General features: G+C 37.7%; 1 protein-coding gene across 11 annotated transcripts in view; it reads left to right on the plus strand.

The window, feature by feature from the left end:
- LOC129731661 (uncharacterized) overlaps positions 1 to 17075 on the plus strand; it is a 176726-nt gene that overhangs the window by 68751 nt on the left and 90900 nt on the right. For 10 of the 11 annotated variants that reach the window (XM_055691828.1, XM_055691831.1, XM_055691833.1 and 7 more), the window contains 2 exons: positions 14371 to 14520; positions 15450 to 15683. In XM_055691828.1, coding sequence (XP_055547803.1) covers positions 14371 to 14520; positions 15450 to 15683 — 384 coding nt within the window. The remainder of the gene's footprint in view (positions 1 to 14370; positions 14521 to 15449; positions 15684 to 17075) is intronic. The other variant, XM_055691836.1, reaches the window with a different exon arrangement.

The following is a 17075-nucleotide window of genomic DNA, read 5'->3' on the forward strand; positions in this document are numbered from 1 at the left end:
GCGGTGATAAACAAACTCCCCTTGTATACAAAGTATCGTAATAGGTTAATAAAGAATGAAACACAAAAGAAGTTCGTGAGACGCGGGGTTGTAGATAATCCTATTTGTGCTCTAATTATCGTATAAACCCTTCCAATTAACCTATGTTATGGGCACCGTGCGATAGCTGAAGCCCGATCCGAACCCCGAGTGGATAATCGAAGCGAAAACTGAGAAGTGAAAAATGAAACGCTTGCTTTAGTGCTAATCGACAGTTAATGCCTCTTCAGACGATGTATCCGTTGTAGGCAGCAGTCTGTTCGAAAGTATACAGGCACTGATTCGAATGAGTATTGATGACGTTGGTTTGATGTACCTTGCTATTTCTCGCTTTATTTCTAGATTAGATTGGAAATGATAGCTCAGTGAGTTCTGACATTGAAATGAGTATCTAATGAGTATTATTACTATTGAATGGATTGGATATTAATTTCCACTAAGAGGTTCGTATTCGGATGCGTTCGAATTTATATTCATTATCGTTCCAAATTGAAGATCTTAGTGATGCTAAGCATTTATTCGAATTGACTTTTCCTTATCGTATGAGCAAACGACTCAGCTTAATTATTCTTCAACATTAATAAATACGTTATTGGAAAAAAAATTCGGATAACTGCACTTTTTAAACCCAATGCAGACTTTTCAAAATGATTCTTACGAATCACATTTCAAAAATCATTGATTTGATTGCTCAACATTTTTTATACAAAACATTGGTTTAATATTAACTGAAAAATTGATAAGAATTAATTAGGAATTTTAAATTGTAAATAGTAAATAGTGGTATTTGAAAAATATTTATTTTACAGTTCAAGCTCTCATTTGAAATAAACGTTAGCAATTCATCATACCATAAAAAAATATAAAAAAATGCAAACGGTTTGTCATCGAACATGTAAAATATCAATTGAAGTTCTGATGTTGAGTCTATTAAAAAAGAAATATTAAAATAGCTCTAAAAATCAAAAATGTGACAAAACGTAACAACCAAATAAAAGAGCTGCGTTTCGATCGAGTTTTTTTTTTTTTTCAATGTTACTGTTACATAAATTAATGATGGTCTCGAGCAAAACCAACCATGTCAAGTCGTATAAATTACTGAAAGCTATCTTAGAAACCACTACTGCATAATCTTGTTAAAATGCGTAATTCATGAACAAATCAAATATTCAAAACGCTCTAGAGCTTGATGTTTTAATATCAATATCTGGTGTTTCTCCATAGGGCGACCATTTTTGATATGGCGGAAACATGATGTTCTTCGGGCTAAAGATGTCATTTTGTGCTACAAGTCAGACTCGATTTTATACAGACTTGAATTTAGATACTCGTTTATATATAGCAAAACAATTTTTTTTTTCAATTTCAAGTATCTCTCAAGTAACTGAAATACTGTAAGGGAACGTCTATGAAAGACAAAATGCTTTGAAACTCATACGGAAAATTTTGATGAACTATAGAATAGGAGAGGTAGTCGATTTTTTGCGCTACTTTATAAATGGACATTTCTTACTAGGTTCATTAAATAAAATAAATGGAAAAGAAATTAAAAACATATGATTAAAAAAATCCGCTTATCCTGTCACGGTCGCCACGTAACCTATCACACGAGTCTAATAAACATCAACTACGACTGTGTCTATGTGACTATGGCATGCGTATGTTTGGGTGGCCGATCCAGAGAAAACTGGTTGAAACGAAGCCAGGCATCAAAAATCGATTGATTCTAGACTCATTTATTGAACCTATTTATTCTGGCTACAAATATCTTCAATAATTAACTCTACACATTAATTTTCACTTATTGCTAAGGACAAGACTTTTATTTTTTGCTTTTTACATAGTCGACCATCTTGCCGGTCGCTATGGGTAATTATGATACCTATCTTACACTCGCGCTGTAGCTTGAACGTTACATCGTAGGTTGAACAGAAAACGAGGGTTTGGAAGGGGTACAAATTCTGAAAACAGAAAAAAAATACAACCTTAACAAAAAAGATTTCTTTCATAAAAAATTGTATGCAAGTTACGACGTTTGCAGCTTGCATGGAAATGAATTTACAAGAATAACCCATTATCAATATCTGTCTCTAGATTTGCTTGTTGCTAAATTAAGCACATACGCTGCCAAAAAAAAATTCAGCAATATCGACAAAACGACTTGAAGTTCCTTTTCTTCCTCTTCCAATTTTCAACAGTTTCGGAAGGGGGATGACATAAAATGGAAAAGAAATTTGCAACCGCCCAACAAAAAAAAATAATAAAGTTTGCTGGAAAAAGAAAAAAAATCAGTTGGTTTACTTGATTGGCATGATGTTTTCGGCAAAATGGCAGACAGTAACTTTGCGTTTCTATCAACAATATTCACCGTACTAAAAATATTAAGATTTTTTTCCCTTGGTGCTACATTCCTTAGCTTAGCTTAGCTTAGCTTGACTGACTGCACATATCAATGGTTGCACTCCGTAATTGATCCGAATCAGTAAAATTGCACAGTGAATCAACTGAATGGGGCTGGGAGTAACCGACCATTCTCAATGTACAAGTTTTAGTGACTCAATACTTTAAAGGATCAATAACGACGCCGGCCACGTCTTTGCAATCAGGTAGGAAGAGGGTAGGGATGTTGGTGTGACCCTTGCTATTTGGAGACCGTGTTTACCTCTGCATCTCCACAAAGGTCACAGGAAGGAGATTTTTGTTAATAAGGAAGGGTACGTTGGATCAGGATTTACTTTGATAAGTGATGCGATCATACATGTAAATTATAGCCGGCTTTATTGAACTTTTCACGGTTTATTCTCCGTTCAGTCGGCTGATTGGAGATGTACATTAGCTTATTTATATTTGGTACAGGTTTATACTAGCAGACATTAATAATGCTGTAGGGGCTACGCTTGAGGGATTTGTTTTACTAGTTCACAAAATTGCTTAGTGTTACAATTCAAGACCGATTTAAACCAAAAGACAAAGGTAGGCTATTGGGGACACGCCCAGTGAGTGGCATATTTAAGTGAACTGCAAAATGCTGTTGGTTGACACACCCCATCGTAATCTGATTTATACCAAAGGCTCTTGGAGCCACTCACAAATTTGTGGGGTTTACTTGAAAGGAATACAAGTTGTCGTATTAAAATATTTGTAACCGAGTTAAACCAACAACATTAAATCTATTGTTGGGACCACATACGAGTGTGTGTGTGTGTGGATGGTCTAGAAAATATCAGAAGTGTTTGAAATTCTATGATTTGAATCCGTTTTAAACCCCATAAGAGATGCTATTGGAGCCAGGCACTCATGTGCGTGGTTCGTATTACAAAATATACAAATAATTAATGAAACAAAATGAACATATTATTTGAATCAGAGAAATCACACGGAACGGTAAAATGTTATATTGAAGTGATAAGTTTATATGCGATTCTTTTCCCATACAAATCGTTGGTCCTTCGAGATATCACATTCAGTCCGTTGTATTTGAATAATTACACTGGGTAAATTTTTAATAACGCGCGCAAAATCTGTTTTAAACCGACTACTGCAAGGGTAAACTTAAACGCGTTCGACGAATCCGCTGGTGTGTGTAAATGAACAAAGTCACTTATTGAATCCAAAAACTGGCAAAGTTCCATGCATCCAAAGCCTATAAGTAAAAAAATGCAAATGTTTTAAAAAAATGCAAATGTTTTTTCCCTTGGTGCTGCATTCCGACTCGAAACTCGTTCTGCTGTTTATTATTCACAGACTTCACAGCCAACTGTTAAGTGTACAGAACAATTGCGGGGCTAGCGCTTCGATCCTATTGACACTAACAGTCTCTCCCGAGTCGAGACTCGAACCTACGACAACTGGCTTGTTAGGCCGCCATCGTACCTCGAGACCAGCTGGGAGAGTCGAAAAAATGAAGAAACAACCACGAAAATGTTATTGTAAATTTTAATGCTAAAAAAGTGCACTTTTGATAATGGCAATCAAAATCTACCAGCCTTTTGATATTCAGTTTGAATGGTTTCCACTGCGTTGTCAGAATGCCTTACTCCCACTGTCGGAGTAGCACAGAGAAGTGATCAGCATCATATCTAATTTTTAAATTGAACAATAAACTGTTTTTTTAGGACAAAACCAATAAATGATAAAAGATTTGCTATTTTCTCTAGAGGTTCTGCGCTAAGATCGAAAATTAAATATTATTTTAAACTGCAATGTGTTTAAATTGTTAATACTCATAGGCACCGCAAAGTTTTTGTTTCATTCCCTTTCACATAATTTTCAAAATATTTATCATACTTCATTCAAAATATTTGAACACCTTAACGGTTGTTAATGCGACTTTACAGCAACAATTCTAACGCTGTCGTATTTTTTGTCAGCGCGAACAGATTTTTTTTGCTTTCCAGTCGCACATCTGCAATATGCAACACGCAACAGCGTAACAAACTGTTGCGGTGCTGAGAGTGCGCTGTATCTTCTGGTATCTGCTTCCACTCCACGGGAAAAATAAATAACGGAAGATTATGTACAGAATAACGACCGCAAGTTGACGTACAATAGGATAGCGATCTTAAAAAAGTGACCCGAAAAGTTGAAAAAACCTCATGTTCATCTCCTCGAAAAAACACCCCATGCAAAATGTTAGCACATCGAACCTTAAATTAGGAGGCGCAAAGCGATTGAAGTTTGGTGTTTTTAAAATCGGAAAAATCACCCAAAAGATTTATCTCTTTAGACAATACCAGATCTCGACGTTTCATGAATTTGTCAATTTTTTTATTCCGAAAAACAACTATTCATTATTATAATACATATTAAATTTGCCAGGCACTCGAGAGAAAAAATATAATAATTAGCGTTTCAAGACTAATCCTTTCTGTGTAGCTACTTGCTACTGCCGGTCATCCATTCCAGGCATCGCACAGTACACAGTGGTCCAATAAGGCAAAAAGTGGAACTTAATTCCATAGCGCCTTTCACCTTCAGCCTAGCTTAATAAAGTCTTCGGAATAATTGTTTGTATGAATCACCCGCATAATAGCAAATTGTTAAAAATTATGAAAAGTTTACTATACTAAATATAAAATAATCAACTTTTTTGTGTTAAAAGATAAAGGAATGTTTTTTTTCAGAAAAGTTGTAGAAAATTAAAATATGAAACCTTGTTGAACAGATGAAAATCCTATCTTCATGCGGTACAAAGTTATGAGGTTTATTGTATGGAACTTACTTAAAATTTAGTTTTTTGTACTTAACTTTCGTTAGTTGCATTTTACACGAAAATTTTGTTTGGAGGAATTGTTAGAACATACAAAACACACATTTTTGCCAAAGACCATACATATCCAGGACTTTTCCTTACGAAATTATATCATATTTCAACTTATTTTTTTGATAACTTCAAGAATGTGTAGGCTAAAAAGGGGCAAGTGAAATCATGATGTCATAACTTTTCCTTGAAGTTATGCTGAAGTACTATAAACTCTTATAGGTTCCATGCCCCCATTAGTTAGATATTTTGTGGTATATTCCGCGTTAATATTTATATGCGCTGTCAGTTCGTTCCATCACTATGGGTATCAGTGACGGTCGCCCTAGGACTTTGCATTTCCCCAAAAAAGATACTAACTCTTTTGTGTTAAGAGATAGAGGAATAGTTTATTTGGCAAAGTTTTAGAACGTGCAAAAATATGAAACCTAGCTGAACAAACAAAACTCCTATCTTAATAGAGTACAGAGTTACAGAGTATTTTATAAAAAGTTACGTAGAAGTTAGTTTTTTGTACTTAACTTTGTTAGTTACATTTCACAAGAAAACGTTGTTCTAAAGAAACATTTGGGCATCAAAAACACATGTTTTTGTTGGAGACCATACATCTCCAGGATTTTTCCTTACAAAGTTATAGCATATTCTAGCTTATTTTTTCAATGACTTTAACAACGTATAAAAGGTAGTTTTGTACACAGATATTCTTAAAATTTTAAAAAATCAAAAAATACCAAATAACTTTTTCTGATGTGATTTAAAAGGCTTGATGTGCTCTACACATTTTTCATATTTAAAAATACATCTTTTTGCCAAACATAGCTCGGCCAATTTTTCAACTTTTCCATAGGGTTTATAATATTTTTGATAAAATGCACTTTTTCTAAGTCTATGTCACACCTTCTGTCCTTTTCCAAGTCTAGGTCACACCTTTTGTCCTTGTTCATTTCTCACATTTTCATAAAATTACATAGGTACATTACCCACTTAATTAAACTTTTTGGGCTCCTGCCACGGTCTACATGTAATATATAATTTGTAATAATACAGGTCGGACTCGGTTATCCGGAGTTTTGAAAAACATTTCGCTCCGGATAATCGAGCCCTCCGGATAATCGAGCCATTTTTTATTTCTCAATTTTTAATATCTCTCATCTAGAACAGTGAGTTTTCTTTTATAATATATTGTTCACATTACATGTGCCGACGAAATAAATTGAAAATTGTCTTTAGACTGTTTGTCGGCGTTTGTTATACATACATACGTAATAATAAACTATGTTATTTTGATTCTCTCGAAGATGAAAAAACGAAATGAAATGAATAAAAACTACCAAAACAGCTTTTGCTTCGTGAGATTAAAGAATATTTCTCCAGAAATTATAATAGAATGTGATTTGATTTATATATTTATCTGTATTCATATCTTAAATGTTAAGAAGAAATGAGGTGTTACATATACAGACCCTGTTCGATTTTGACAACACCCATGATTTTTTTTCTATTTCTTGAGTGACCTATAACGACCTAGATGCTCGATATGACCACTAATAGGCTACTTTGCGGATTTCAAACTATCATTGATTACGCTTGATGAGTTTCGGTTTAATAATCCAGGAGTATCCAGAACACCACCGGGACAGGCCTGCTTGTGGTTCTAAGTACTGCATTGATCATGGCCATTATATTAAAGGAATATGTTTCGGTCATAAATTCGAAACCGGTTGACCATTAGTGGTTGTCCTCATCGGCAACAAAAAACCATAATACCTTCCTCTTGGAGGTTGTAGAGTAAGAATTGGTTGAAGGAACGACCAGAAAATTGCTAAAAACAAACTGCCTGAACATAACGGGGCACTGTTGTTACAATTTTGAACGACTCGGAAGACAAAAGTTTGTTTTAGAAAGACAGAAGAAAAAAAAATACTCCGGATAATCGAACCATTTTTTCCGGATAATCGAGCCCCGGATAATCGAGCCCCCAGATAATCGAGTCCGACCTGTAATGGAATCTACGGTTTGCGAGCATAACACTGGTCAACAAAAAAAAATGCGAATAATGCGATCCTAAACTCAAGTTAGAAAAAAAGAAAGATTATAGCTATTTAACTGTGAATTTTGATGCCACTAGTCATTTCGACAACGCGTCTAAAGCTGCCACCCACTCCAATGCGAACGATAACCATACGCCTACTTTCACTGTTGAACCGGTGGAGCCGCTAGGTTAACCAGTCGACAGCGTTTTAGGAAACGAGTTTATGTGGAAATTTGTAACTAGAGCTCGATAGTAATATTTTAGCGGCAAACTTTCTTCTACAAAATTGTGCACTGTGATGGAGTTCACATTTTCCTGTAATCAGAAATTGAGGTGACCCAAATTTTCGATGAAATCCAGCATCTAACTTTTTTATCTTTGCATATAGAGATGAACGATGTTTCACAATGTTGTAGACTCATCAATTTTGCGCAGCTTTGCAGAAAAAAGTATTTTTCTAACTTTGAAAATAATCAAATAAGAGCTCTTTTACTTAATCACAAGAAGAAAGCTACAGGTGCGATCTCAAAACTCAAACTGGGAAAAATGAAAGATTATAGATATTTCACCATTCCTGTAAATTTTGAAGCCCCTAGCCATTTCGACAACGCTTCAAATGCTCCAACCCACTCCATCGGGAATGATAGACGTTAATGTTGCAGTTTCTTTAATTTTACACAGCTATCATTCTCGTTGGAGTGGGTGAAAGCCTTTGACGCGTTTTCGAAATAGCTAGGAGCACCAAAACTCACAGGAATGGGTAAATAGCAATAATCTTTCATTTTTTCCAGTTCGAATTTAAGAACCCCACCTGTAGTTTACCCCATGTGATTTAGTAAAATAGCTCTAAATCGGTTATTTGGAAAGATGAAAAAACTGTTTTCTGCAAAGTTGCGCAAAATTGATGGCGCTACAACATTGTAGAACAACATTAAACTCTATCATCAAAAATTTGGGTTACCCTAATTAGTGATTAGAGGAAAATGTGCTCACTATTATATTATACAATTTTGTAGATGAAAGTTTTGCGCTAGAATATTACTATCGAGATCTACACAGTACCAAAAAATGAAAGTTACAGCTAATACAAATGAAGGCACATAACGGTTTCTAGCACATAAAGCGAAAAACATATACAATTTCACACCGTTAATAATGCACAATACAGAATCGTTATAAACCATGTAAATTTGTACGTTAAGTGATATAAACTTACAGCTTTGACTATAAATAATATACATAAACAATATATTCATTTACATTGCATGTGAATATAATGCCACACGGAATATTACACAGTTTCCAATGCTCCATTTATGTGCATTTAAATAAATGTAAATTTTTTTACTGTGTAATTTCAAATTTCCCCATAAACTCGTACCCTAGAACGCTGTCGACTGGTTAAACTAGCGTTTCCACCAATTCAACAGTGAAAGGAGACGCATGGTTATCGTTTTTTTTTTCGTTCGCGTTGGAGTGGGTGGGAGCTTCGAAATGGCTATGGTAACTAAACTTTAAAGAATTGGGTGAAAAGTTTTAATCTTTATAAGGAAACTATGTCAAACTTTATATCATTTTTTTTCGCTGTTATCGACCAGTGTGTTTTTAAGAAACCCTTCCAGCTAGTTTTGAGATGCGAAGCTGGCCTAACAAGTCAGTCGTTGTAGGTTCGAGTCCTGGCTCGGGAGAGACTGTTAGTAGTTAGTTAGTAGGATTGTAGCGCTAACCCCGCAATTGTACTATACACTAAAACACTAAAACAGTTGGCTGCGAAGTCTGTGTAAAATAAATAGAAGATCGAGTTCCGAATTGGAATGTAGGTAGCACCAAGAGAATACATTAAAAATGCAATGCAATAATCTTTTGAGAGCAAAAAAATCAAAAAAATGTCCAAAATAAATCGACGAATGACTATAGATTTTTCACATTATTTAACAAATTATTTTTCACAGCAAAATATAGTCAAATCAAAGGGGAAGTATGTGTTTGGGTTTTCTATTTCAATGTCTCTTATCCAAAATTCAACGATTCAGAATTTTATTTGTGATCATAAAAATTTAGAGTAGCCGTTTGCAAGTTACGAAGCTTTCGTTATTAAATTACACAATTTTTGAACATTTCCTTTTGAAAATTTCAGTTGGAGATTTAGTGATAAAAAGTGCAACCGAATCATAGAAAATTGACAATTTCTCATTTCGCACTCTCTGTAAGTTTTCACAATATATCACCAGTAGGTAAGCACATTTTCGGAAAAATAATGTCCTGTAATTAATTCTCATCTTATATTATCTCACTTTAAATTTTAAATTTTAGTGCAACGTAAGAACTCGCGAATAAATATTAAACGGGACACAAACACTTATGGTTCTTACAATGTAAAAAAAAAATTTTACCTTTTTTACCGACCGGTTTCGGGTAAGCTGTAAACCCATCTACGGGGCGTTGTCCAACTAATTAGTAGGAGAGAGTTACAATTTCAGTTTGGTGAGGTGGAAAAGAGGCGATAGTATGGGAGCATCATACTCGTTCATAAGCGGCTGTTCCGATGTCATGATATGCATCGACTCCCATGCATTAAGTTGCGACGATTTCCTAATATTTTTCAAAATTTTCGCGTTGTCCCAATCGACATTGTGTTGGAGGGAGATAGCATGACTTGCCACACTTGACTCGTTGGCTCGTTTGTTGGCAACAGCTTTCTTATGCTCTTTTAAACGAACTTTGAACTTGCGCCGTGTTTGGCCAATGTACACAGCTGCACAATCCTGGCATTCAAGCGGCTTTTCACTCCATGGCCCATCGCCTTGTTAGTGTACCGATGGAGAAAGATGAGTACACGATAGAGAAGCAAAAAATTAAAAAAGCGGCCAAGTTAAACGGATATGACGAAGATTTTGTGGAAAAAATTATCCGCACACACGAACGGAAACAACACAAACGCGAAGTCACCACTCTGCAACCAGAAAAAGAAAATTTAGAGAGGATCAGCATGCCATTCTACGCAAAAGTTACAAACCGGATCAAAAACGCCCTTAAAAGGCACGGCTACCACGTAACTCACAAAAGTGAAAACAGACTACGTGATCTTTTGTGTAACGCGAAAGATAAAATTCCGTCTAATGAGAAGTCTGGAATCTACAAAATTGAATGCCAGGATTGTGCAGCTGTGTACATTGGCCAAACACGGCGCAAGTTCAAAGTTCGTTTAAAAGAGCATAAGAAAGCTGTTGCCAACAAACGAGCCAACGAGTCAAGTGTGGCAAGTCATGCTATCTCCTTCCAACACAATGTCGATTGGGACAACGCGAAAATTTTGAAAAATATTAGGAAATCGTCGCAACTTAATGCATGGGAGTCGATGCATATCATGACATCGGAACAGCCGCTTATGAACGAGGATGATGCTCCCATACTATCGCCTCTCTTCCACCTCACCAAACTGAAATTGTAACTCTCTCCTACTAATTAGTTGGACATCGCCCCGTAGATGGGTAACAGCTTACCCGAAACCGGTCGGTAAAAAAGGTAAAATTTTTTTTTTACATTGTAAGAACCATAAGTGTTTGTGTCCCGTTTAATATTTATTCGCGAGTTCTTACGTTGCCCTAAAATTTAAAATTTAAAGTGAAATGATGATCACGATCACTAAGTGCTTTCGCCTTTATGGCCAATTAATTATGAAGAAGAGAGTTCTATTGTTACATATTAGGTTCCTTACTCGCTGTAAAAGAAAAGATCTTGTACCGAATTTTATAAACATAAAATCAGCAGCGAAAAGTGAAGTTAGTGAAAAGGCAATCCGTAGTGCAAAAAAGATTTGGTTAGTGGAAGAAATTAGGTATAAACACCGTCTGCTATCTAAAATAGAAGAAGAATTGTATCAACTGCACCTACTATTGCTGAAGCAAGTTGAATACCATGACGCAGCTGAGTGTGTTGTACGAGGATGTGCTGCAAAGAAGAAGTTCTGCTGGCAAGATGAGCTGTATAAGGTTTACCACAGAGTATCGAAGAGAGTACGAGAAATGAAGCAAAAACACCACAAGAAATTACTTTCTCTTGCGCGCGCGCAAAAACCGGCGAAAACAAGATGCTCCCCCAAACCCATCGAGAATTTTGTGATAAATCTCTCCACCACGCGATTCTCGCAAACAGAATTAAATCTACTGAATAAAGGTTTGAATTTTGCGATCTCCCCTCGGCACGCGCCGCTTGCCGACATAGTAAACAGTGTAGAAACTGCTGTACAGTATAAAGATCACTCATACAAGGCAGCTGTGCGCCACGATATGAAACATTGTATCCTACGCTCAGTAAGCAAACAGAACAGCAAAAAACGCACTGAGCCTGATGAGTTGTGTACTGTACGACAACTTAAAGAGAGAGATGTGATCTACTCTCGAGCAGATAAAGGTAATGCTGTAGTAATTATGGATAAAGGAGATTATGATACGCGTGTCTATGAGATGATTGCTTCAGGTCCGTATGAGGAGTACCTGTATAAAAACGGAAAACCAAAAGATCCACTTAATGCGATGATCGAAGGTGCAAACATCACTCGCCAAAGAACTGCTCACCTAATGGGGGAAGAAAAGTTAGAAAGACGATTACTCGTATCCAACCCAAAGGTTGCTTCGTTATACTGCTTACCGAAAATACACAAAAACCCGTTAGCAATGAGACCAATTTCATCAAATGTCTCCACACCGATGGAAAAAATGGCAGCGTGGGTGGTAAACGAAATGAAACATTATCCCATTTCCCATGGCGCCAGCGTGAAAAACTCGGTCGACTTGGTTGAGCAACTAAAAGGTGTAGAGTTGCGAATGGGGGAGATACTAGTGTCGTTTGATGTCAAAGCACTGTTTCCAAGCGTACCGGTACCAGATGCCATACAAAGCTTTCGTGGACATTTAGAAAGAAGCCGAGCTCCATCCATTCAAATTGAAGCCTACACATCGATAGTGGAGCGATGCATGGACCAAAATTTCTTCACCTTCAGGGGGAAATTTTACCGGCAGGTATTTGGTCTTTGTATGGGCAGCAAATTGTCGCCACTCTTAGTGGAGTTATTTATGAGTGATTTTGAGGGAAAATTGAAAGAGGAAAAATTTTTTCCCCGCGTGTGGAAGCGGTACGTCGATGATGTTTTTGCCATCGTAGAAGAACGTCATTTAGAACAAACACTAGAGCTGCTAAATACTCGACATCCGACGATCAAATTCACCGTAGAACAGGAAGTGGATAAAAAACTTCCCTTCCTAGATTTGATCATATCTAGGAAACCTGACAACTCGCTAAAATTTGGCATCTACCGGAAACCAACATCCACGGACCGGTACATCACTTCGGACTCTAACCATTGTGGAGCCCAAAAACAAGCGGCTTTTCACTCCATGGCCCATCGCCTTGTTAGTGTACCGATGGAGAAAGATGAGTACACGATAGAGAAGGAAAAAATTAAAAAAGCGGCCAAGTTAAACGGATATGACGAAGATTTTGTGGAAAAAATTATCCGCACACACGAACGGAAACAACACAAACGCGAAGTCACCACTCTGCAACCAGAAAAAGAAAATTTAGAGAGGATCAGCATGCCATTCTACGCAAAAGTTACAAACCGGATCAAAAACGCCCTTAAAAGGCACGGCTACCACGCAACTCACAAAAGTGAAAACAGACTACGTGATCTTTTGTGTAACGCGAAAGATAAAATTTCGTCTAATGAGAAGTCTGGAATCTACAAAATTGAATGCCAGGATTGTGCAGCTGTGTACATTGGCCAAACACGGCGCAAGTTCAAAGTTCGTTTAAAAGGGCATAAGAAAGCTGTTGCCAACAAACGAGCCAACGAGTCAAGTGTGGCAAGTCATGCTATCTCCCTCCAACACAATGTCGATTGGGACAACGCGAAAATTTTGAAAAATATTAGGAAATCGTCGCAACTTAATGCATGGGAGTCGATGCATATCATGACATCGGAACAGCCGCTTATGAACGAGGATGATGCTCCCATACTATCGCCTCTCTTCCACCTCACCAAACTGAAATTGTAACTCTCTCCTACTAATTAGTTGGACATCGCCCCGTAGATGGGTAACAGCTTACCCGAAACCGGTCGGTAAAAAAGGTAAATTTTTTTTTACATTGTAAGAACCATAAGTGTTTGTGTCCCGTTTAATATTTATATTATCTCATCTGATGATTTATTTCCGTGAGTCAGTTTGGAACAAAACTATGGCAACTGACCTCTATTTATGAGTTTGGATACAAATGGTTTTTCCAGAAACCCACCAAGCCAAATTGGACGAATATAGTTATTCCATTGAATCCAAACGGATCCCAACCTATTGAAACCCATAGAGATGCTACAAACTAGTGGTCGAAAAACCCTTAATATAATTTATGGGTAGCGTAAAAGTGAACCCCGCTGAACCAAAAGATCAATTCATTCGGTTTCAAAATCATTCCAGACCTTCCAATTAGTTTTTTAAACCAACACATCCGTTATGTTAAATAAAAAATCGTCTAGTTTGTCAACCACCTCGCCAGAGTTTTGCTGACCCAGAAACGTACTAAAACATTCGTAAACATACTCCGAGTGGCAGGTCTAACAACCGGCTTTCATCCTAAAAGTCCCGAAATGACATTGATTTGAGGCAATTCATCCTCTCCGGCCGGCTATTATAGACGAACTGGGTCACTTTCACACCCATCACAACTTTGCCCTTTGGTCCAACCCATTCCCTCGATGGCTTCCCGACCCGGGGCCCCGCCCTCACTTGTAAATAGCACAACACTGACCACGACCAACGCCGCAAAGCGTTTTGCCTGCCCTCTCGTCTTCGTTGGGCGCAATGGACTGTGAAACACCGAAATTTGTACAATGAAACTCCATTAAATATTTACGCAACCACTTCGGTTGCCGTTGGCTTGCTACTTTGAGTCCGACGAGCGACGGTTCGCCCCATTCGCTACACTACAGCATGCGCAATCTCTCACCGTTTTTCTCGTTATTGTGTTTCTCAAATATTTGCAGATAATACCGAATCCATTAAGGCCATTATATCAGTACAGCCTGGATCGGAAAAATCCCCGACAGCACACCTACACGTGCGAACAGAACGCTCAGATTCTGCTGCGGCTCGAAAAGGATCGGCAGCGAAAGTACGGTTCCTCTGGAAAGCTGGTAAGTTTGAACGCCACCGTTTATGCATTTATCTTTCTCCCGGCCAATCGTCCGGCTGTTTGGTCCAACGAGCGTAGGGGAGACGAAATGGGTTTGTGAATAACCACATTTGGAGATGAGCTTTCCGGGTGAATAAATGGCCACTTAGAAATCTAGAACAATAAAATCAAATATCGATACATTATGCAAGTAGACATTCAAGTTACCGGGGATCACATTTAGGAAGTAAAATCCTTCATCGCTCACCACTATGTAGGAGATTAATTATAGAACATAACAGTCACTAGTTTCCATTAGCTTTCTCATTTTCAAAATGCATATCAGGTTCAACCTAGATGTAGTATTAGTTGACAAATATAATATATTATTCTCATCTCGGAACGACATGTAGAAATTATATTAAATTTCAATCTCCAGTTAACCGCCTCTTTGTAGTATGGGTTTTAGGGCAATTTATTTCTCAAATGCATAGTTCACTTAGAATAGAAAGTAGAAACTAGCCTATTTACCACTCGAGCAAATCACAAAGCCGATGACGTTCAACCTGCAATAACGAACAACGCTCCAGCTGAACGGCTTTTGACACCCGGAGGCTTTTCATCGGTAAGATCCTCCTGCTACGAAGGACTCATTGATCCTTTGAAGGAAAACCAGCGCAAATAGAACTCATTCATCTACTCTATGAACCACTATCACCATACCAATAGGCCTGCGAAATGATTCCATTTTCTAATGAAGGCATCACCACAACCACCCAAATACCTGCTCCCCTACTAATGTTCCCCCCACCGGTGCTAACTATAACAACCCACAATAAACGCAATCTTCCTAGGCAATTACGGTAATTGATTTTGCACTATAACATTGTGCTTTATCTTGCTCTCTTCATTTCACCGCCCGAACTTCCACAATCACCTACACACAACCAGAACTACACCTCATCCACCAATGACTTAACAACACTGCTGCCATCATCAAATGGATTGCAAAAATCGAGCACGACGTTGTCCATACCGGCGACGGTGGCGACACAGGCCAGCAATCCTGCCGGACCTACGTCCACGATTGCGGTAGGATTGCAAGCCGGAAGTGGCAACAACGAGAGCAACTCTTCGTACGACTATTCCGGAGTTTATCCGTCGGAGAACAACTATCATATCGAGGTAAGTGCTAGTGGGCCCATAAGGGCCTCCGTCTCTCCCGTTCGTCACCTCAATTGTTTCCTCCTATGATAGGACTGCATGCATGTTCAGTTACGAGAGTTTCTACTTTTTGGGGGGAAGAAAGTTAATCGTACTATTCGTTTGTGACGTTGTGTATATTCGTTTGTCTTTCCAAACGCGTAGGTTTAGTGCACGGTGCGATCATCTTGCCTTTTTATACGGTACCGAGCGAATTCCTAGGGCAGGCACATACTTCATTTACTGCCTATAACCATATAACGGTCACATCACTTTACGATGAGAATGAAACTCATTTCACCAAAACAAATACAGACGGTATAACCGCAAGTGAATCAATTTTATTTCACACGTAAAAAACTGTCGACAATCGGAACGGATACTGGTTTGCTTGAGTAAAGTGTACATATGTATTTATATCGATTTTTGCTTCATTACTCTTAATAATCGTGCAACGATGAACGAAGGATCATATTTTACTGCAAATCATTGTTTTGTTCTTTCGATTTAAACAAGCTTCCTTATGTTCACCACGAACCTGAAGGTGCAATACTTCAACGTAGAAGCTTTTGGAATTTTCTCATTGGTATCTTCGTAATAATTTCAAAGCAAGCGGGTTTCGTGTGTAAAGTGTACATTTTAATCTCGACTTTTATTTCATTGCTCTGAACGATCGTGCAACGACGAACGTTGTTTTTTTTTCGATAGTTCGATTTCGTTCACCAGGGACCTAAAAGTGCAATGCTAGAAGCAGAAGAGCAGGACGAACCTGTTGGAACTTACCAGTTTTATTTGAGTATTTATGATCAAGAGAATGAAGGAGACAACTTCTTTTTCTACGACAATTCATCCGACAACCAGTGTTTTCCCTCCTGACAACGATGCTCATTTCCGATTTCCAACAATATTCATCTGACCAGTGTCGATTATGGCTTCTTCTTTCACCACCTCTGCTATACTCTGCGTATACTTCCGAAGTCATAGTCTTATTCGTGACAAAAACGCATATTTCTTGCCACAGAAACCAACGCCTTGCCAAGTCGTAGTTTTTTTCACGCACAAATCCGCGAAAACAAGCTTGAGTTGGTTAGACTATGCCGAGAACAGAAGCCTTTGATTAAAATCCAGTTCGATGAATATCTTGCAACGACGTTGGTTTTGGGTTGCGGAAAAAAACCTAACAGAACTTTAGACAAACACAAAAACTATAACTACAATTTATTAGCTGACCCGGCAAACTTCGTCTATTTTAGTGTTTGATTTAATACTTCTCAACATTTCAAATCCATTGATTCCCTGTGATTTGTTTATATCGTTTAAAAAGGGTCCGATAAAATCAAATCGGAATGACAACATCCTCGAGTTTTGGCTTTT

This window comes from Wyeomyia smithii, chromosome 3 (genome assembly GCF_029784165.1).
Source record: "Wyeomyia smithii strain HCP4-BCI-WySm-NY-G18 chromosome 3, ASM2978416v1, whole genome shotgun sequence".
NCBI lineage: Eukaryota > Metazoa > Arthropoda > Insecta > Diptera > Culicidae > Wyeomyia > Wyeomyia smithii.